The sequence below is a fragment of the Uloborus diversus genome, chromosome 4, assembly GCF_026930045.1.
Source record: "Uloborus diversus isolate 005 chromosome 4, Udiv.v.3.1, whole genome shotgun sequence".
Lineage (NCBI taxonomy): Eukaryota > Metazoa > Arthropoda > Arachnida > Araneae > Uloboridae > Uloborus > Uloborus diversus.
The window spans coordinates 61,050,818-61,072,620 of record NC_072734.1 but is presented as its reverse complement, the minus strand read 5'-3'; the positions used below and the strand labels follow the sequence as shown (position 1 = coordinate 61,072,620).

General features: G+C 32.4%; 1 protein-coding gene across 1 annotated transcript in view; it reads left to right on the top strand.

Moving 5' to 3' along the window:
• Positions 1-20,390, top strand: part of LOC129219860 (RUN and FYVE domain-containing protein 2-like) — a 97,139-nt gene extending 76,749 nt beyond the window's left edge. The window contains exons 12-16 of the mRNA XM_054854172.1: positions 10,820-10,906; positions 12,215-12,344; positions 13,346-13,440; positions 17,756-17,882; positions 18,992-20,390. Coding sequence (XP_054710147.1) covers positions 10,820-10,906; positions 12,215-12,344; positions 13,346-13,440; positions 17,756-17,882; positions 18,992-19,141 — 589 coding nt within the window. The 3' untranslated portion in view covers positions 19,142-20,390. The remainder of the gene's footprint in view (positions 1-10,819; positions 10,907-12,214; positions 12,345-13,345; positions 13,441-17,755; positions 17,883-18,991) is intronic.
• Positions 20,391-21,803: the final 1,413 nt, after the last annotated feature.

Here is a 21,803-nt window from a genome sequence, read left to right as displayed (position 1 = left end):
AAAGTAATCATTCTTGCTCATTATCCCTGTGCTAACAAAATGCTTTGTGAGTGAAGTTTAGAAAATTACTATGTTAGTTAGTTTGGCACAAGATTTTATTACTGTAAAATGCTGTACAGTTTAATCTCACCACAGATTATATTATAATTAAGATTGAAGCCCTGTACTGAAATCCAGTATTTGTATATCTGTTTGGCATAAGACTTTTCTTTTTTTGATATTCTGTTTTGAGTACATTATTTCCCTAAAATGTTTTAATTTTATTATTTAAAAAAATACATTCATTAAATTTATAAGAGAATTTCTATCCCTTAAACTTGAATTTGTGATCTGGTTTGTCTTAATAATTAGTTGAAGCCAGGGGTTCCCAAAGTAGGTGCCACAGAGAGAGGCAAGAAGTGCTCTAAAGTATCCGCTGTATCAAATATATATATATATATATATAATATATATATATATATATATATAATAGAGATAGACTTAGTGCCGTGAAAAAAAAATCTAATACTTTAAAGGATGCCGCAAATGGAAAAATTTTGAGGGCTCCTGGTATAAGCTAAAGAAAACGATATATGGAATCATAAATGATCGATTTGCTTTAAAAGCTCTATAATTTGAAAAACATTACATGTGTCAATATAGGGGTGGCGCAATATAGAGGGATTATGGCGCAAGTTGCGGCATTAAAATTTTTTGGGGGGATTTTTTAAATTTTTTTTTTAAATTAATTTTTTAAATGTATTTATTTGAATTTATTTAATTTATTCATTAATTTATTTTTAGTTTAAATTTTTTTTATTATTTATTCTGTTTATGTTTTATTTCATTTATTTATTTAGTTTAGCACAGAATTTTCAAAAAAAAAAAAAGTTATAAATAAATAAATAAAAAATATATTTAAAAAAGTAAATAAAATTAAAAAAGAGAACTAAAAATTAAAAAATATTCAAAAAAAGTAAATAAAGAAAAGGAGCTAAAAATATATAAAAGGGAAAGAATTGAGGAAAATTAGGGGGGGATGGGCACCCCTGTGTCAATATGATTGATAAATGACTAGAACTGTAAACTTGCCAAGTTTGTTTCGCACACTCTATAGATGTGCTTCTCAAGGTAATATGATGCATGTTCAAACAGTAATAGAGTCAATTTTGTACATTTTACTGCATCAATTTGTTAATGGTCATCACTATAGCATTGATAAGTTTTCGAACTAATGTTTGTACTTGTAGCTGTATCAAAAGGTAGTTCCCAAGCCCCTGAGCAGGTTCAGATTTAGACATAACCTATTTTCAGCCCTACATATAGCCCTATTTTCATTTATGGGGGTCCGTTTGTTTGTTTGAAGAACAGGCTACTTCTAAAGTTTTTTCAAACTGTTTTTGTGCTGATACATAAACCCATGTTTTTTTTTCCAATTTTTTTTTAAAGGCTCTTGCTGTGTTTTTTGAATTGACCTAGCATTGGGAGGCACATTAGGAGAATGATGCAAAGACCCCCCTTTAAATAAGTTTCATCCCCCGGAAAACATTTTGAAAAAGGTTTAAAATTCTGCATTTTCAGACTTATTAGGGGATAATTTAGACGACAAAAATATCAGGCGAAAAATACCCTAGCAAAAACTTTTTAAAAGTTATACACTTTTTTGCAAATTGAGATCAATTAAAATAAAAATTGCTTTTGGTTGAACAAATCGTTAACATAGGGAGAGAGAGTTATGAAAACATAACTCATCATCAAACGCTCGCATCAGCTTTTTGTTCAGTTAAAAATTTGATCATCCCTCCAACCCACTGGCAAACACAGCATTAAATTAATTGTTGAAAGATCGATAGTAAAAAATGCATAAAATTCTTTAAAAGAAATGGTATGGAGATTTAGAAGACAGATAATGTGAGAGAGTAGAATCCTGGCTATTTGAACAATTCATATTTTATGCTCTTTATAAGAAAAATTATGCACTTGAAATAAAATTTAGGCACTTTTCGAGAAGTTTTTAAGATATTTTAAAGATTCTAGAACAATTAAAATTATTTAAAGCACTTCATTTTTCCAGTCTCTAACATTTTTGACATACTTGATTGTATAGTTATAGCAACATGTTCTAACTTTGTAAGAAACAACTATATTAAGTTAAAAATTTTTTTTATAGATTTGTCATTTCTTTTCAAATCACAAGTAGTGCAGAAAACAAAAAAGAATGGAAGAAATGTTTTTTTTTTTCTCGTGCAATACACATTGACAGTATGCAATACAAGTAAGCTAAAAATCAAGCAATAACAAAAGAACATCTAAAATGCTGAATTCAAGATCAAATAAATAGCAAGATATCACGTCTCTAGCAATATGCTACAGAAACTCAAGATTTTTACATTTTTGATGCAGGGTGTAGCAAAGTGATGAATTTGTCACACTTTGACATCCCCCCTCCCCCCATGGCATTTGTTAGAAGTATTAAAATTTAAGGTTTAATTATTACATTTCACCAAATTTTCAAGCATTTAAAATGAAATATATTTTTAAAGTACTTTTCATACTTTTTGGATCAAGTTGTGTAATTATTTGGAAGGTTTGACCCCCAACAAAGTGGGATCCCTAAGCTATACATTGTTTGCTTTGTAAGTAAACTAGCTGCCTTGCCCGGCTTTGCCCGGTCCGCCTTGAAGATAAAAATTGTGTCAAGTGACGTATATTCAACAATCAGGCTTAAATAAATAAATAAAAAAAAATATCATGCAAAATTTCTCTCCCAAACAATGATGAGAGATGTTAAAATACTTTTAAGAAATTAAATTGAGAAAGACGGATTTAAAAAGCGTAATCATGGAAACACAAAATAAAATAAGTTTAAGGAATTAAAATGCGAAAGAAAATGGTTAACAATTTGAATGGAAATGAGGTTTTTTTGAACTTGATTTAAAAAAGCTTGTAACTTTTTTTCTTTTTGAGATAGAAGCTTAGTTTTTCGACCGTAGGTTGAGATGGATCTGGAATAAAAAATATCGCTTTTTCCAATGGGGTTAAAAAGGAAACTGGAAAATTCCTTCACTTTTTATTGATAGATTTAATGAAGAAAGTAGTGCCTAAATTTTAGCTAAGCCTAAAAAAAATTGAGCTAAAAACGCAAATAACTCCCACCATAATTAAGTTAGAGCGTTGAAATAAATTGCGTAGAACGTGGAAAATTCTACCCTTTCCAACGATATATAATATTGATATATGCAAGTAATTTTCACCCCCAATATTCGGGAATTAATGTGAAAATTACTCCTATATTGGAATAAAAAGAATTATTTATCAGATTTTTTCGAACCGGTATGCAAATCCTTCCGGTGCTGAAAAAAGATGCTCTGAAAATTTCAGCAAAATCGACCGGGTAGTTCTCGATTTTTGTGCGTTTAAGCAAACAGACGCTTTTTGGAGACGTCAATTCATACTATGTAGGAATCCAACACTGCCCCTGAGGATGATTTCTTTTGAAAACACTCTGCGTGAGAACGAGTAAAAAAAGCAATTTTATAAATGCACAAATTAGCAGCAAATTGCTAGCATGTGTTTAAGGGTCTGAAAGAATCCTCATATATATATATAATAGCCAATGATCGAGTAACGCTGACGTCATCAACAATGAAACTCACACCACGGCATGATAATTTGATAATTGAAGTGCAGGGAAAGGCTTTGTTTATAAGAAGGCTGAACTGGATCAGGTAACTTCACTGTTTTACTGTAAGACTGCGTCATTTCAGGGAATGAAGAAACGAAAAAATGGTCAACAATGAACGCTACCAACTGGAGTGTAGGATAATCCACTGGAGTTGGGGTTATAATTTCAAACATCAAAATATCAACAAACAAGCAAATGCGTTCAAATGTAGAAGCAATTTTCACTAGTCATATCTTGACGGGCAATTCAATAGTCTCTTATAAATGCAGAAAAGTGAACTTATGGATGTAAAATCATCTGACAAAAGTCAGCCAGATGATTTGTCAGATGACTTTAAGCTCACACTTTTCTGCATGGAAAAAGAGGTTCCTTAAAACTTCAAAACACGTGTCTGCAATTTTTGGCTAGTTTGTGCATTTAGTGTTTCTTGCTGCAACACAAAGGATCTGCATTCATTTAATTATCCACTGTTATTATAGATATATTTATAACTTACTCCAAAGCCCAAACTTTTTTTGAGCAATCACCAATTGCTTATTATCCTCACTTGATCAAATTTGATGTTGCTCTGGTTTTTCAGATTAACGTGGTGACGGTTGCTTTTAATATTTACTTAGAGAGCTAAATTTTTGTCTTTATATTTACAAATTGTCTGCAGTTTGATCCTATTCATATTTTTTCAGGGCTTAACTCAAGCAGACTTACATTTTTTTGAATAAAAAAAGAGACGGAGGGGTGTAAAATTATTCTTTCAGGGAAAAAAACCTATCTAGATGAACTTAAAAAGCAAAACTTTTTATCTGACTAAAACTTTCTAAATTACTAATACATCATTTAAGATTGATAAGAAATAAAAGTTCATAACGTTACATGCTGTAAATAATCTTTATAATAAATACACTGGTGGATATTGGCCATAAAATCATGCTTTATCATTGCATCCTAATCACTATTTCTTTTTTTCTCATGCCTCGTATTACCTATTCTAGAAAATCATCAGTCATGATATGACGAATGCAATTTCCTTGCCCATTTCCATAGAAACTACAAACCCAACAAGTATAGTCCTATCACAATTCGTGATAGCGAAAAACAAAATTTGAATTCAAGACGTCAAAATTCAAATGGATGCTGAATGTTTTCTTGCATTGCCTTCACTTTGTAAAGAGATTGCACTGATGTTGCCAACTGGAGTTCACAACTTAAACTTGATCATTATTGGTTCAATTTCGTTGCATCAGTCGTATCCAATCATACACTTAATGTGTTCGACAAAACAGAGCATTGAAAACAAGATAATTTAAAGTAACCCTGTATCAAAAACAGAGCCTCACTCACTTGTTACTATTCCTAAATGAGACATTGCTTCTTATTCACTCATTGCAAATTACCATAGTACTTATTTGCAGTTTTAGTGCTATTACTAAAACGAAGCATTGCAAATTACCATAGTACTTATTTGCAGATTTTGTGCTTTTACTGAAACGAAGCATTGCAAATCACCATAGTACTTATTTGCAGATTTAGTGCTATTACTGAAACGAAGCATTGCAAATTACCATAGTTCTTAATTGCAGATTTAGTGCTATTACTGAAACGAAGCATTGCAAATTACCATAGTACTTATTTGCAGTTTCAGTGCTATTACTGAAACGAAGCATCTGACATTAGATGAAAAGCCCCACTTAGCTGTTCTGATTCATTTCACTTGTTCTTTACTGTTAACAGCCTTCAGAGCTATCAGAAAAGCTCATCAACAGCAAAAAAAAAATTATCAGTGAAAATATTAATGTTCTCTAAAAGTTTTTCACTAACATCGTTAATAAATTTAATCCAGAGTACCTGAAACAGAACCTTGCAGAACTGCTTGAGAGTTCTTTTTCTTGTGAATTATTGCTATGATCTCTCTGCAAACTGCTGATTAAAACCCATGCAAAAATTTAGAAGAGCTTGATAATTGAATATTAAAGTAAGAATTTCAGATGGAACGGCAACAAACAAAAATGAGTTGTTCTGAGAAAAAAAAATCACTGAATTATCAGTGACCAGTTGGATTTTTAAAAAGGAGCCTGACAAATATTTTGTTAAAGTATTGATTTAATTCATTTTTTAGTTAGGGCTTAGTTATTGAAGAAAAGGTTTAAAATTTATTAATGAAATGTGTCCAAGTTTTGTCAGCATTGTAGCTTATTTACAAACAAAAAGTGACCCATTTCAAAAATCAGCATAAATTGATAAAAATGTTACAGATACAATGACTGATTTGTTGGAATGTATTTCATGCAGTGGTAGATAGAGAGAGCATCACAGAACTAGAAATTCAGTTCATATACCAAATAACTGCAGCCGTAGCTTCATCTGCTAGAATAGAAAGATAGTTTTCTTCTTTTGGTATTGTTCATTCTAATCTTTGTAACAATTTAAGAGTGGACATGAAAATTAGTACTTTTATTTAAACAATTAAATCCACAGAATTCATTGTCAAAAAAAAAAAAAAAAAATGTAAGAATTCTGATTTTTCTCCTTTTAATCAATAGTTTACATTAAATATTTAATATTTTCTTCAAATTTACCTTTTATTTATCTCTCCTAAACCCATACCGCAAAGCAGTCAACAAGACACGCTTGCCAGGACAGGATTTGACTAGGACAGTCCTGGTCTTCAGACAAAATCCCAGTGTCCGAGCCAGTTCAAGTCCCAGTAAAAATGAATTTGACTGTAGATGACAAAAAAAGTCTAAAACTAATTAACTGTGAAGGGTTGTTTGCGATGATTACTTTGCCATTGAGTAATGATTTGCTTTTAAATAATATGGTCATTGTATCCTATCATTTCGTCTCGACAGTAGTGACCATGCACGATGAGAGAGGTTCTCTGGGCAAATCCAATATTGAATCTACGGTTAAGAGCTTCATGACTAGCAAAATAGCCTATCAACTTGTAAAGATTTTTACTATGAGATTAAAACCAAAAAAAGACTTTCCGAAAAAAAAAAAAAAAAAAAACAGTTCTAGCCAGAGATATGTACCTACTATCACTAGCCAGTAATTAGGTACATGTAAATATTGTTCAAATTTTTATTCCTCTTTTAAAGTGTTTCTTCGTAGAAAATTCATTAATATTTGCATGTAAAAAATATAAGCTTGAATCATTTAATATTAACTCTGGTTTAGGTTCATAATTAATAACATTTATTCATTGTGTTGAGAATAAATTACCCTCTAAATAGCCAAGGATGTGTACACTTTAATATCCTTAAGAGGGAGGGATCATTCTGGTTCTGTTGGATGTTTCAGAAATCTGATAAGCCTATTCTTAATTGTTCTAATCATTAGCCATTATCTTGGTAGTACTTTCGTATTTTTTTATTTAATTTTGAAAAATATTTGGTTACATCGGTAATTGACTGATTGTTAAAGCAAAAGTAGTGATGTGTTTGGATCACTTTTTTTAAGGCATTGAATGCTATTTTAGATTTCAGTTCTTGTGTTGTTAAGGCACAGCTGCACACACTTGTTTCAGAAAAGAAGTTCCTTTTAAGTTTGAACAGAGGAGTAGCTGGGGGGGGGGGGCTATTTTGGGGCGACGATTTAATACTTTTGATGTGAAAGATTCAACGCATTTTTCCTACAACTAAGTTATGCTTTAAATGACCTAAAAAAAAACCACTGGAGGCAAAAAAAAGTAATAATAATAATCTTTGAAGTATTAGGTTTTGGTAGGACTATGATAATAAAATTATTCTAATAAAGGGTGTCCCAAAATTAATGCAAGATTTGAATTTGTTGCCATTTTTGCAATAAATGGTTGGCAAACCTGAAAAAAGAACAATTTGACAGCTGAGAGTTTAGGGTAATCAAAAATGGAGCGTTATACGATACAATAACGCGCTTTCATTATTGAACAATTGTTTCAAAAATAATGAAAGTTGAGGCTGGTCAAGCAGTTACTGTTATTGGCGCTCGGTATCGCAACACGGTAATGCACGGGTGGTTGTGGGCTTGTTGACATAGACCTTTGAATTCAAATAACCCCATAAGAAGAAATTTAAAAATGTTAAATTACACGACCTAGGGTGCCAATTCTGATCACCGAAATGAGAGAGTACGCGACTAGGAAATGCCTTATGCAGTAATTGAAATGTTTCACTCTCTCTAGCTGTATGGTACAATAACACCCCATTTTTACTAACCCTAAACTCTCAACTGTCAAATTGTTCTTTTTTCATGGCTGCCAACAATTTATGGAAAAAATGGTGGCAAATTCAAATCTTGCGTTAATTTTGGTACACCCTTTACAAATATGCTTTTCTTGTTGATACATCAGCACTACTGCTGGTTTTTCGCCCCCTTTGTCTGAAGCTACAGGTGGCTGGGGAGAATCAAGGGACCAATGTATTTCTCTCTTTTTTTTTACTGTAGAGTTTAACTATATGGAGAGAGTAAACAATGAAATTTCTTAAGTTATTAACTTAAAATGAAGTTAGCGCTTGATTTTAAAAGAAAGTTTCTTAGAAACCTTCTTGTCAAAAAAACTCTTTATCAAAGGGACAACAGGAGCAAGGAGAGATAACTGCTCATCTCTGAGGTAGCATTGTCTGTTTCAGTAATTATTTTGATTGATCATTCATAACAAAATTTTCGTTAAAACTGAATAAATTTTATGTTCTTTTTTAAAAAAGCACTTATTCACAACTCTAGTAATAATTGCTGTTAATATTACTGTCTAAACAGTCAATAAATATAACAAAATTCCTTTAAATATCAAAAAAAAAAAAAAAAAGTCTGCAAAATTCCTTTAAACAATGAGGTTTCCATTTCATCATTTATTTAAACAAAAATTATTAAATCAGTAAAATGTCTAAGTAAAGCTTTCAAATTTACATTAAAAGTTCTGATTTTTGTGTGTGATTCACATCTTTTCTTTCAAATCACCAGAATATTTAATCGAAGGTTAGGGTTTCTTTATTGGATCATCTTCTATCAGTTATAAAGAGAATCATTCAAATTGAGTAATATAGCTGTACTGGCTCTGGGGAAGGGGAGGGGGTAGGTTGGAACAATGCCCTGAGTGGTAAATTCTGAGTGTGTCAACTTTAAGTGCTGCGCCCAAGTGCAGAACCAAAAAGGAGTCATGACTTGCTTGACAAGACCAAAGAGGCATTAAAAATGCGTTTTTAGAACTTTTAATTAAGAAAATTTCTGAGGTTGAGCCAAAGATAAGTTAAAATTACATTTTTAGGACTTCAGTTTTGTTTATTTTCGGGAGCAGAGTCACTTACCTACTCTGTCTCCTTTAACATGCCCAAACATAGCGTTAGATGGCATTTGTTTGGGACTCCAATCTCTAATACCCCCTCTCCCCCCCCCACACTGTCTTATGTTGCCACACAGCTCCAAAATGTTTTTTTTTACGTGGGAGAACTCTGATCAAGTATTCCAAATAAAACCAAAGACGGCTTAAAACTGGGTTTTTAGAGCCTCAATGTTGAAAACTTTTCAAGGAAGGGCTCTCAAACTTTGTCTTTTCTCTTAATGTCACCAAACGTAGCCTTAAAGCACAATTTAAGGCCTTCAATCCCAAAACATTTCCAATAGATCTTGCACACTTTTAACTCAATATTCAATTTGTAAAAGTTCACTACCAACAAATTACTAAAGGCAGTATTCAAACCCTGACCCTTCCCCTTAGGGGATCAAAGATAGCCTAAAATGAGTGTTGGGAGATTTTCCCAGGAGTCTCCCTAAAAACCCCCCCATTTTATCCAGTGTCTCTAAAAATGACCTAAAATTGCATTTTTTTGTAATTTATCTTCAGAAATGTTCTAAGGTTGAGCCTCAAACCTGTATCTTCAAACATCATCACAAATAGCTTTGAATTTCATTTTTAGATTTCGGAGGAAAGATTGAAAATCTTTTTTTTTTTTTTCAAAGATAGTAGGCCTAAAATAGACTGCAGTTTTAAGAAGGATTTTGTTAGGAAAGCTCACTCCACCCTCTCATTCTTCTAAGGCTATCAAACAAATTCTAAAGTCACATTTTTAAGGTGCTTTTTGAAGTTTTCGGTGGAGAACCGTCTGACTTCCCAACATTTTTTCGGACATTCAGCCACCCCATAATGTTACCAAGCATTGCCTACAATTTTGTTTTTGAAACTTTGGTATTGGAATTTTTTAAAGACAGACCCTGAACCTTTCCCATTTGCTTAGCCAAAGATAGCCTAAAATTTATTTCAAGTTTGAAAATATTTTGGGAGGAAACCCCATTGATAGCCTCAAATTGCAGTTTCAACAATCCCAACTCCTTAACTTTACCAAAAAAACAACAACCCAAAACTGTCTTCAACTATGAAAAAAATTGGGAAGAGAAGCCAACTCTCTTTTCTAGTATTGTTACTACAAATTGCATAAATACATTGGCCGCTGCTTACATGAATCACGTTTGTTCTAAACAGTTTTGATTCCATAAAGAGGCAAAATCAATAAAGGTGGATTTTGTTCAATTTTTGGCAATTTGATTTCATTAAAGCCGTTGATTCAATTGACCAGCATCCACTGTATGCAGTTTTTGACTTAAATTTTGAAATTTTTTCACTAGAAGCCTGAACTCTTTTCTTTTGTCTGTAAGAAAAATATGGAATAAATTAGTTTTTTCTGTCATAAATTAGGTTTTTAGTTTTATTTTAAATACTTTTGAGCATTCAGTTTTTTGCTATTTAGCAAAAAAAGGATGGCAAATTGAATAATCACCCTGGGCAGCAGCAGAAACTGTAGCTATGACGCTGAGTTTGAAACATGTGGTCTTGAATTCCATTCCAATGAACTTTTCAATGTTGACTTAATTTCAATGTGCTGCTTTTGCAGAAGTAAATAAACTTTCTTTTTAGAAACATTTCTTTTTAGAAACATTACTACAATGAATAAAACTAGTCCCCTGAGAAAAGTTACTGACTGGAATGAGATCAATAAAGTAAAAGGAGAATTGAACATCAATGGGATAGAAAAGTTCATTCAAACATCATTGGGGTATAAAAGTTACTAATCGTTTTATTTTGCTTATACTGGTATTGTTTCTTGTCTGTAAAAGAAAATAGTATTTTTTTTTGTTTGAATCAGTAAATATTTCCCACTACAGTTAACGTTATTTTTATTATAGGAGCTTTGACTTGGTGAAACTTAAAAGTCGAAATGAAGAACTTGTAAGAAAATTTGGCTCACAATTAGCAGAGAAAGATCAAATTAGGTAATGTTTGAAGTTCATTTGTTTATGTAAGCATTTGCTTGTACAAAATAATTAGTTGATTTATGTTACAGATTACTATCAATTCATTACATGAACTAAAAGAGTTAAAGAAAGCACTTTGTAAGCCATTTTTTTACATATACTGTTACATTTCTAAACATTAGATACCCAAAAGATACTGTAGTGCTATCATAGTATTTCATCATCAAATACTATCTAATCACATGTCTGTGTCATCTGATCTTTGTGTTACTCCTCGAACCTAACACCAAGAAACCTAGAAAATTCTGGAGAACACTTCATGTTTTAAGTTTGAAAGGTTCTTAAGATGTTTCTCTTTTAAGCTTATGAAGCCTCTATTAGTGTATTTCAACAACTTAGCTACCAGTTTTGTCACTCTTGTACATAAACTCTCAATAAAGCTAAATTAACTAAGCTAACTCTAAAAATTGTATCTCTGACAATGAAGTGTTAACAGCTATACTGCATCGTTCAATTTTTTTCATACATTTTTTTATGCAAATCACTTTGGAAATTAGTAGAATCAAACCTGTTTTCGCCCTGTTTTGCAAACTGCAAATGGTTATACCTTTTGAACAGTTTTGCATGTGAAAAATAAGAACACATGTAAATAAAATTGTTTTAAATGTTTGCATGTATTTTTTTTAAATTAGATTATAATAAGTTTGGTAAGGTTCAAAGTAGCTGCCGTGTCTTGAATTATAGTTTAAAGACAAAATCCCTAAGTTATGTCTAAAGGTTTTGAGCTATTTTCTATGTGAGACTTTTTTTATGCAATCCCTGTCCACCACATGAAAAAATATTTTAAAATTGTGTTGCAAAAACTATTCTTTACAGCCACTCGTGAAGTTTTGGGCGAAATTTTAAATATGATTTTTTTTAATGCGATTCCCATGCACCACATAAAAACAGGCTTTAAGTGTACATTAAATAAAAGAACTTCGATCTAGAAACTTGATGAGGGTTAGGGCAAAAAATCACATTGCTTCTAATTTTCTCAATGCAATACTTGTCTGCAACTTTGAGATTCTAACCTTCTATTTCTGATCCTAGTGTGTTGCTTGTTTAGACAACAAATTATTCCCAATGCCTTGATTTTTTTTGAGGGGGGGGGGGTGAGAGCTTAGAAGCTTCAAAAACTTCCAAATTATTCCTGTGTTCTTGTCAATAAATTGCCATTCAAAGTGTTATAATTTTATTAGTATCTGGTTTGATGTTAGTTAAAGTCTTTGGAGTTTTAATTTTTATTTGTGATAATCACAGATTTTTTTTAATATATTTTTTCAGATCAGTTTTGGAATCAGATTTGAAGATTGAAAGAGAATGGCGAGCATCTCTGCAGTCTACAATAGAAGATTATCAGAAACAGATCTCCACTCTGAAAGACAATATTAAAAAATTGCAGTTGATGGAGCAAGTAAGATAACAAAACAGCCATCATTAGCATTTCATTTTTGTTGAGTTTTATTGAATTTATAAAATGTATACATGTCACGCATGCATTTCTTCCTGAAGTTTCTGAGCAACAGCGATTTCAAAAATGTTTGTCCTTTATATATATATAGTAAACTTCTCAGGAGCAACTACTCTCCATTCTGAGAAAAATCAGTCATTAAAAGAGGTAGCTGCTTCGAGGCTTGTCAACATGGCTTGCTTAAAAATTGAAACAAAATTAGTAAAAAATAACAAGGAATGATTGTATATGCGTTTAGGAACAAACTTGTATTTTGGAAAGATAAGTTATTTATACACATTGAGGGTTTTTAACACAGCTTCTGTGTTAAAAAGTAGTCTGTGGAGCCCTGGGGTTCGAATTAGGAGTCCACAGTGTTAGAACTCCTAATTCGCGCTAATAAATAGTGTAAAATAAGTAAAAATGATTGCAATTCTTAGGGCGAGTAGCAATATTTTTATTCAAATGAAAGCACTTATAAGCATTTTGTAAGCACAGTTTAAGAAAAAACATAGATACCTGTTTACATACACAAAAAGGGCAGTGAGCTCCACATACAACCCTTAGTGCTTCTTAGATCATTTGTGAATAATTGAAGTCATTTTTTCAAAAGAACTATGGCCACAACATTGTCATTCTTTATATAAAACGCATCAACAGAGTTAACGTGTTCTGTGCCTGTGTGAAATCAACATAGTTGTCTTTCTGCTGCATATGTGGTGTTGAGTTATCTTTCTGATCTAACTCAAAAGTTTTTCCATCAGATCATATGTTTTGTTTCTTGTTATCAACAGACAGCATAAAAACTTTGAAACAACCACTTACATCTATATCTTTTGAAACACGCTGAACCAATAACATCTGAACTTGTCTAATTTTGTAGTAAGTTTGTGCTTGATGAATTTTTATTCTATTTCGACATTTATTGTTATGCCTTTTGTTTATCTTACATGTCTGTTTATTAGGAATATGTGAAGCTAAAAATCAGCCATTCAGAATTACAGACTTTGAGCTCAGAACATGAAAGAACGCTGGAAGAAATGGGTTGCCAGTTAAAAGAGTTTGTATCAATTTTTCTTTTTCTATGAAAAATGAACAATTGAAAAAAAAGAAGAGAATACTTCCAAAATTTGTCTGATTTAAGACACGCATTTTATGACATTTCTTATTTTTTGCTAGCTAATTTTGCACTAATTACAAGTTTCATATATCAGGCACTGCTTGATATAGGTACTTCATGGGGATGCTGCACGTCCTTGAAGTAACTATGATGAGAGATGTCTGGCCGTAAGTTAATCAGGACATTTTAATCAGATAGAAATATTTATGTAAAGCTATTTACAATTATTGATATACTTGAAGGAGATTCATTTAAAAATGATATTTAAGAAAAGTTCGTTGTAAAATTCACAAAACATTGTGACTAGTTAACTCTAATTTACATAATGTAACTCTAATACCAAAAATAATGTGTAAAAATGACTGAGACAGAAATCAGATACTGTTACGGTGTTTTGCTATCAAACAGGATCGGATATCATTTCTTCTATCTTTCTCTTAAACCTCATTGTTATACCAAGCACCAAGTAACCAAGATGACTGCAGAGAACTCTGTATACTCTCAATAAAATTGAATGAATTCTGTAACAAATGTTTCTTTGACAGTACAATGTCTGTGCATTAAAAGTAACTTGTTTTCATGACAATAAAGTGTAGATTTTATTATATGAGGATTTTTTAAAATTTTTATTCACAGTTGAACCTTGTTAAACCACCAACCTTAGTGACGGGGCAAACCACCATTAGTGGTGGTTTAATGAGGTTTCACCTTCACCAGTCCTTCATGTAAGGCACGTGCCAACAGGCGGCGGGAAGGGGGGGGGGGTTGCCCCCCCCCCAGTCTCCAAAGGAGAGCAGGCAAACTTAACATCTTACCCCCTCCCCCCCTCAGTTATTAAATGTTTGTAAAAATTACTGGAGGTGGATATAATCGATAGTAAAAGGGAAAAAAATACTAAATTTAAAAGTATGTATGTTTTTCGGAAATGAGAATTAGTGACCTATCAGATGCGCAAAAATATAGCAAACAAGCCCCAAAAAAAGATGTAGCAACAGGTGGGAACATGGAACATGGCCATTTCCAGTTTTAATTGAAGCGCTGTGATGTGCCCTAGTTTAGGCAAAAAGAAAAGGTCAGGACATACCACCCAACTAGGTGGGGGAGGGGAGGGACAAAATGATTAATGGGGGAAAAGCTGGTTCGCTGAAGGTCTGTCATGGCCTCGGTGCAATGAATTAACAATTGCTCTCAAACCCAAATGCAACGTCGTTTCCAAGAATTCCATCAGTAGCTTGACTACCACATACTCATTTTATGACTTTCAAGAAGCAATAGTTCATCAACTGATTTTTCATCCATTTAAGTTGGCCAATGACGCTAAGAGCAATGACAAATTAAGGAGTAATTTGCATTGCTACACATTTCAGCTGTAGTTCACATTACTTTCAAAGTTAGAATTAATTTTAGTCATCACCACAGCGCATGCCATACATCAGTTTCGGTAAGCTTTGCTCATTTTATATTTGGCCTTTTAAATTATTTATCGAATTGATATTTATTTTATGGGCTGAGAGGGCAGCCTTCTAAGCAAGCAAAGATAACCCTCCATTGCCAGGGTGACTAGAATGTGAGGTTCCCAATGAACCTAAAAATGTGACAAACTCACAAGAAAAATCCTCAAATGCACAAAAGGCAGGGTCTTCTTTAGTTGTTCATCAACCTTTACTTGTTCAACCTTTAATTTGTGAAGTCATGGCATTGGTGAAAGATGTGTCGGACATCATCCTATTGTCAGCAAAACGAAAAAAAAAACATATTTGGACATTGTTCTCACTCTGTGTGACTAGGACAGTGAAGTAAAAGAAGTATCCCACCTCATATCCCTTTGCCCAACAAGATGGTGCATTCAGGTCACTGCATTACACCGTTTTGTTACTAACTACGAGTGGGTGCTGCAGACAGTAGCAGCAATTTTAGATGATAGAAATAGAGTTTCAGATGACAAAAGAATCCCTTTAAGGGGATATAAAATACAGCTGAAAAAAGACTGTTCGTGTTAAAGGTAGCCTGTAAAATTTTCGCTCTTTGCAGAGTTCGTACGGGTCATGGAAATCCTGGAAAGTCATGGAAAAAAGATTGACAAATTTCAGACCTGGAAAAGTCATGGAAAATTAATATTTTCATCAAAAGTCATGGAAATTTATTTTAAGTCATGGAAAAATGTTTTGGGCAGCAATTAAGTAACAGCAGCTAAAAGAGCATTAGAAATCTTGAGTGATTTAACAGTAGTGCATGTAAAAGCTGTTAATACTTGAAAAATGAACAATCCCAAAAACAAATCTGAGTTTAGGAATCCTATTGCATCTGCTTCTGTTACAACCACCCGTCTTTTTCGTAATGAAATTTTACTGCCGGGACATTACTAATTTTTTAATTCAACATTATTTTCAGCACTTCTTACATGTTATATTCTGTAGTAGTAGATTTGCATGTTCTTGATTTTTCCAACACCCATTCAGAAAACGTAATTCAATTAAATTTATCAGAGTTTTTCTTAATCAGTTGAAAGCTTTCCAAAGTAAAGACTTTAGTCATAGAAATAGTGATATTCTAATAGTCAAACAGTGATGCCTAACATACAGCTCTCAAAACTGATCCCCCCATGTGGCCAGCTGAAATATCTGATTTAGGAAAATGAATTTACTGACACTGTGGCTTTACTCCAATGAACAAAAATAGTACTGTCAAGTTACATGGATGATTAGAAGCACTATTGATACCAAAGCGCAATATTTTATGAAGTAAATTTATTATTGGAAACTTAATAATGACTCTTTCCAACTTTGTCCTATTCATTACTATTCTGCCATATTTATTAAATATCTATTAGGCATTTAAACATCAGTATATTGTTTCACTATATTTTTACTTTGCTTAAATTTATATAATAAAGACAAATAAGAATAGTTTATTAGTTTCTGCAGTGTGCACTGATATGTTTTCAGTCACAAGTAAGTGCTTCGATGAAGTAGTTTCAGTCATGTAAAAGTTTTGCTAATGCTCGTTTCCGAAAAAAATGGGCAAGTTTGACATTAAATAGTACTATTCTCTTCATGTAACAAAGTCATGAACATTTTTATGAACTCATACTCATGAAAATTTTTATGAAGTCATGAAAAAGTCTTGGAAAAGTCATGGAATTTCTTCATCCGAATAGAGTATGAACCCTGTCTTTGTGAACAATTTGCTAAAGTTCTACAAAAACCAAGCTAAAGGGTTACTAAGGCAAATAAATGTGCACAACTTCTGTCGGACACGCTATCCAATATGCGAACGGAAGAAAATTTTGAATGTCTCTGGACAGAAATTAAGGAAACCGCGGAACTCTTGTGTTTGAAGATACCAGAGTCATCATGAAAAAGAAAAGTTCAACGTCGATAAGAGTACTCCAACATTTCTGACAATTCAGTAGCTGCTAATGTAACAGAAACTGTTTAACTCAGACAATGCTTTTTCGAAATAATGTACATAGTGGTAAATGAAATTAAAAAGTGGTTCCACCAAACTGGGATAGTCAACCTTGTAAATTTAGAAGTGCTGACAAGTGAAGCAAGAGGAACTCAGTTGCAAAATAAATTTGGTATTCACGCAAGTGACTTTGATATAGAAAAATTAAAGGCTTCATTGATTCTGCTACCCACAATAACAAAGGGAGCATTATCTTTCTTTGATGTCTGTGAGATATTGGTAGCAGAATTAAGAACTGTTAGAAAGCTACTCTATGAAGTATTTAAATACAGTTCCTGCTTCAGCAGCATCAGCCAAAGGGTCATTTAGTTCTCTTTGGCAAGTGAAAACTTATATGAGATCAAAAATGTCACAAAAATGTTTGACTCAGCTGCTCCTGCTAAATATCCACAAATCTCCTACCGCCAGACTTGCACTGGATTCCATTATCAAGGAATTTGTCTGCAGAGCCCCAGAAAGAAAAAGTGTGTTTGGCTTGTAGATACATTTTTAATGCTATGTTTACCAGATTAAATCTTGAATAAAAAAAGTGCTCCATTGGTTATTTTTTTGTTTGCCCCCTCCCCCACTCTCCAAAACGTTCGCATGTACCTGCTTCATACAAATGATTATTTCCATAATTGATAAGAAAGTTTTAATGTAATGAACCATGTATCTACTTGTTGAAAATATAGTTTGAGTTCAAATGGAACGATTAAGAATAATATTTTTTTTTTGTATAAATTTCTCTTCTCTGTTCTTTTAACTTTTATTTCCTTTTGTGTGATCATTTTGTTCATTATTTTAGATCCAAACTACAGATTGAAGATCTGAAAGAAAATCAGATGGCTTTGAAAGAAGCAGTATGGACACATGACAAAGAAGCCACCATTTGTAAACAATGTAACAAATCTTTTTCTGTTGCCAGAAGAAAAGTAAGTGCACATGTTGCTTTAGAGCATTTTTAATGCACAGTAGAACCTTGTTTATCCGGATTGAATTTAAAGATGTTTTTCTTTTAATTTTATGTTTACATAGATAATAATTTTTAAACTGATAGCAATAATGTAATTTATAAGTGACCCAAACATTAGCTCTTTTTGTTATATATTGATGATGAAGCGTTTTCATGCTCATGCTCTAATCAAACGGCACTCACGTTTGAAAGGTACCAATTCTTTATTTAGAAATCATGTAAAAAATTATTTTTATGTTTTAATGTCCTGTAAACAATTCTGCACAAGTTTGTGACAAAACAAAGTTTTTTCTTGTAATAAATGGTAAGTTTACCAATTTAAGGATTTTGTCCGCTAACTAGCCATATTGCCTGGATTTTTGATTATCCGGATTTCCTTTGGTCAGGGACTGATACAGACTACCAAACAATGGGGTGAGGGCGGGATGCTGAGTACTGACCCCCTCTCTGTTTTCCCCTACCAACGAACCTCTGCTTGAGTATCACAACAGGGCCCGATTAAGATATCGATGGGCCCTAGGCCAAACACTTTTTTGGGGCCCCCTACTATATTCAAACTTTATAAATTTAGTTATCGACTGAAACAGTTCTAGCAACAGACTAAAGTAATTTCAGCCATTTGATGACCCCTAAATGTCGGGGGCCCTAATCCACGGCCAGGTTGGCCTATTTAGTAATTTGGGCCTGGTCATCAAAAAGCACCAAAGGGGCCAGGAATAATGCACCTAATAGGGAAAATTTGTGACAAATTAATTTCATAAGCAATAAAAAGAATTAGTATTTAAAATGGTTGCTTTAAATTTTTTTTAATGAGTTAAAAAGATCACTGCAATTGCTTCCATTTGATTCTTAAAGTGGTTGAATGCAATGGGAATGTATAATAGTATCGACTGTCATGACCCTCTCCCTATACCCGCCCCTTCCTTTGATGCTATTTAGTCCTGATGAACGAGAATGTACAATATTTCTTTTGAAAAGTATCCTATTTCAAGCACTGATTTTTGAAAGCATTTATAATGTTAAATTCTTAACCCAATTTGCTTTGCATTAAAGTTTTTTTTTTTCCAGCACCATTGTAGACACTGTGGCGACATATTTTGTAATGCTTGCTCAGATAACACAATGCCTCTGCCTTCTTCTGCAAAACCTGTTAGAGTTTGTGACACATGCTACGCATTACTCCTTCACAGATATTCTGCCACGGCTGACTTTACATGATGCCTTTTGTTTGTATTTTTAAGTTTGTATTTAGAAATTGTACCAAAGTATTTTGTACATTGATATATATTGAATTCATGCACACATGTGTAAATATGCATGTGCAAGTGAAAAAAGTTGAGTCTCATAGTTTTATATATTATAGAAATACTTATCTTGTAGTTCTCTCATTATATATTGTATATTCTAAGAAAGACATATATGTTGTCTTACATTTATATATAAAGTGTTTGCATTTTTAAAACTATTACTGAAACAAAAAAGCAAAATTTTATTGAATACAAATTGGAGTGGTGTTTCCACGCTTCAATTTTGATTATTTACGTGTGTTTATAGGTGTTAATATATGATACGTTATATTCGTTTCAGCATATATTTATTGAGAAGTGAAAAATTACTATATATTCAATTAAGTTCCAATCATCCAATCCCTGATACCAAAATCAAATTATTTGGGGAAAATTAAATAATAAAAAGGGAGAGATATATTTAAAGATAAGTAAGAGATTCAATTAAATAGAAGGAAAAAGAGAATTGTAAAGAAATTTAAAATGAAGAAAAAAGAATGTGTGTTGTTTGGATAGAGAACCAAAAGCCTGGAGTTTTTGAAATGAAATGTCCTTATCAGTCGTTTACAAATGTGCATAAATTTGATCAATTGTATATTTGTGATTATGGTACATTCGTTTTAATAGCCTCTTAAATAAAAAAATAGTCTGCAAAATATTCGCCAAACAAGAAAAATAGTATCTAAAATAGTCTCCTATTATATTTTAAATAGCATTAATATTAAATCATGCTACATATACTTTGATGAACAGACATAACTCAGCTGCATGGTATCTAAGCAGGATCACCTAGACAAGCAGAGCTCTCTCCAGTTACACGCAAAAAGATGTTCTACACATGGTTTCATGCCAATCTTATTTCAGTGATAAGATTGTAAAAGTTGTGCATATATTAGAGATATTTATAAAACAATGAAAACTTAGCAGTCGGTAATTACTTTTTTGAAGTGTCTCAAAAAATAAGTTTAAAAAAAAAAATAATAATTTGTTATTATTGTTGGCAAGAAATACATATCTAGTGCCTCATTGCACCAGGAGAAAAAAGAAAGATAAAAGGGCTGTTTTACTTGTCCTTGGCGATATTATTTATCGCCAAGGACAAGTAAGCAGTGCTAACCCATTTCGGGGCTTTTCGCAAAATTTGGCAGACCTGAGTGAGCTTGAAATTAGAACATTTCAGCCGATGATACTTGAAGCTGAATCTTTTTTTTTATTATTTCCAAAAACTTTTCTTTTTTTTTACACACCCGTCACATTTTTTATATTTTAGTCGCCTCTTTGCTGGAATAGTAGCAGTTTTTCACAAAATAGTCGTTTTTGTCCTCATTTAGGCGCAAATAGTCGTTATAGTCTGCAACTCTTCAAAATAGTCGCAATAGTCGCTTTTTTAGTCTCCAGTGGCAGCCCTGTACATTTGTGTTTGTTATTTATGTATTATAAAATATTATTGATGGTAGAACTAATATTATGACTTTTTTGTTATAGAATATTATTCATAGCAGATTTTTGACATGCATTTGGAAAAATAGCAAAATAAACTCAAAAGTTAAGGGCTGTCCATAAATAATGTCACATTTTTTTTCAATACATTTGACCCCCTCCCCTCTATGTCACATTTCACCTTACCCCCTCCCCTTGTCGCAATTTTATGAACCTCTTCCCCCTCAAATTGTGACATCATTTGTGGACAACCCCTTAAGATTTTGCTCAACTTGCTTATTTAATGTTCAGTGCTAAAAAGGATAAGTGTGTAGAATAAAGATATATTGGTGCTTGAAGACTTGTTTGCTTTGTAACTTGGCATGAATAGAACTAAGGGATCATCCACAAATAATGTCATGCTCTGAGGGGGAGAGAGGTTTGTGAAATTGTGAATTTATGACAAGGGTAGCAAGAAGTGTGACATCACACATTTTGGTTGAAATATATATATATATATATATATATTTTTTTTTTTTTTAATAACAATATGTTATATTAGAGCTTGACATATAAAAGGGGAGGGGGGTTAGGTAAAGTGATGCTTCGTGACAAAAGAGAAGGAGGTTAGGTGTACTGAAAAAGAGTGTGAGATTATTTATGGATGTCCCCTAAGTCTTTAACTCGATACCATGTTTGCTTTTCCTACTTCAATTTGACTATTGAATGGAACTTTGATTTTTTTTAATGGCTTATGAAATTTGGAGGATTCCCCCTCCTTTTGAAAGGATCTTTTATTGTTGTTTTATTTAATTGGCACATTATTTTACATTTTGGTGAAACTTTCTGAGTTATTTACTGGCTTCTTTTATTTACCTGGTGAACTAATTTACATTTTAATGGAGCTTTTACTAGTTTTTAATTGCTTAATTTATTTATTTTGCAGATTTTTATACTTTAATCTTGTGTAACAGCTTGTGTTTTTTAATTGGTATATTTAGGACAAAAGGTATTGTTTCCATCAGTTGTGTGATCCTGGAGAAAAGATGAGGGATACTTACGGATACTAGCATATTTAATGAAATCAAAAAGTAGGTGAAGGGGGCACTTGTGTAAAAATATAAAAAAAGGGTGTATGCTAGTGAACTCCCACTCAACTACATCACTAGTTTCCT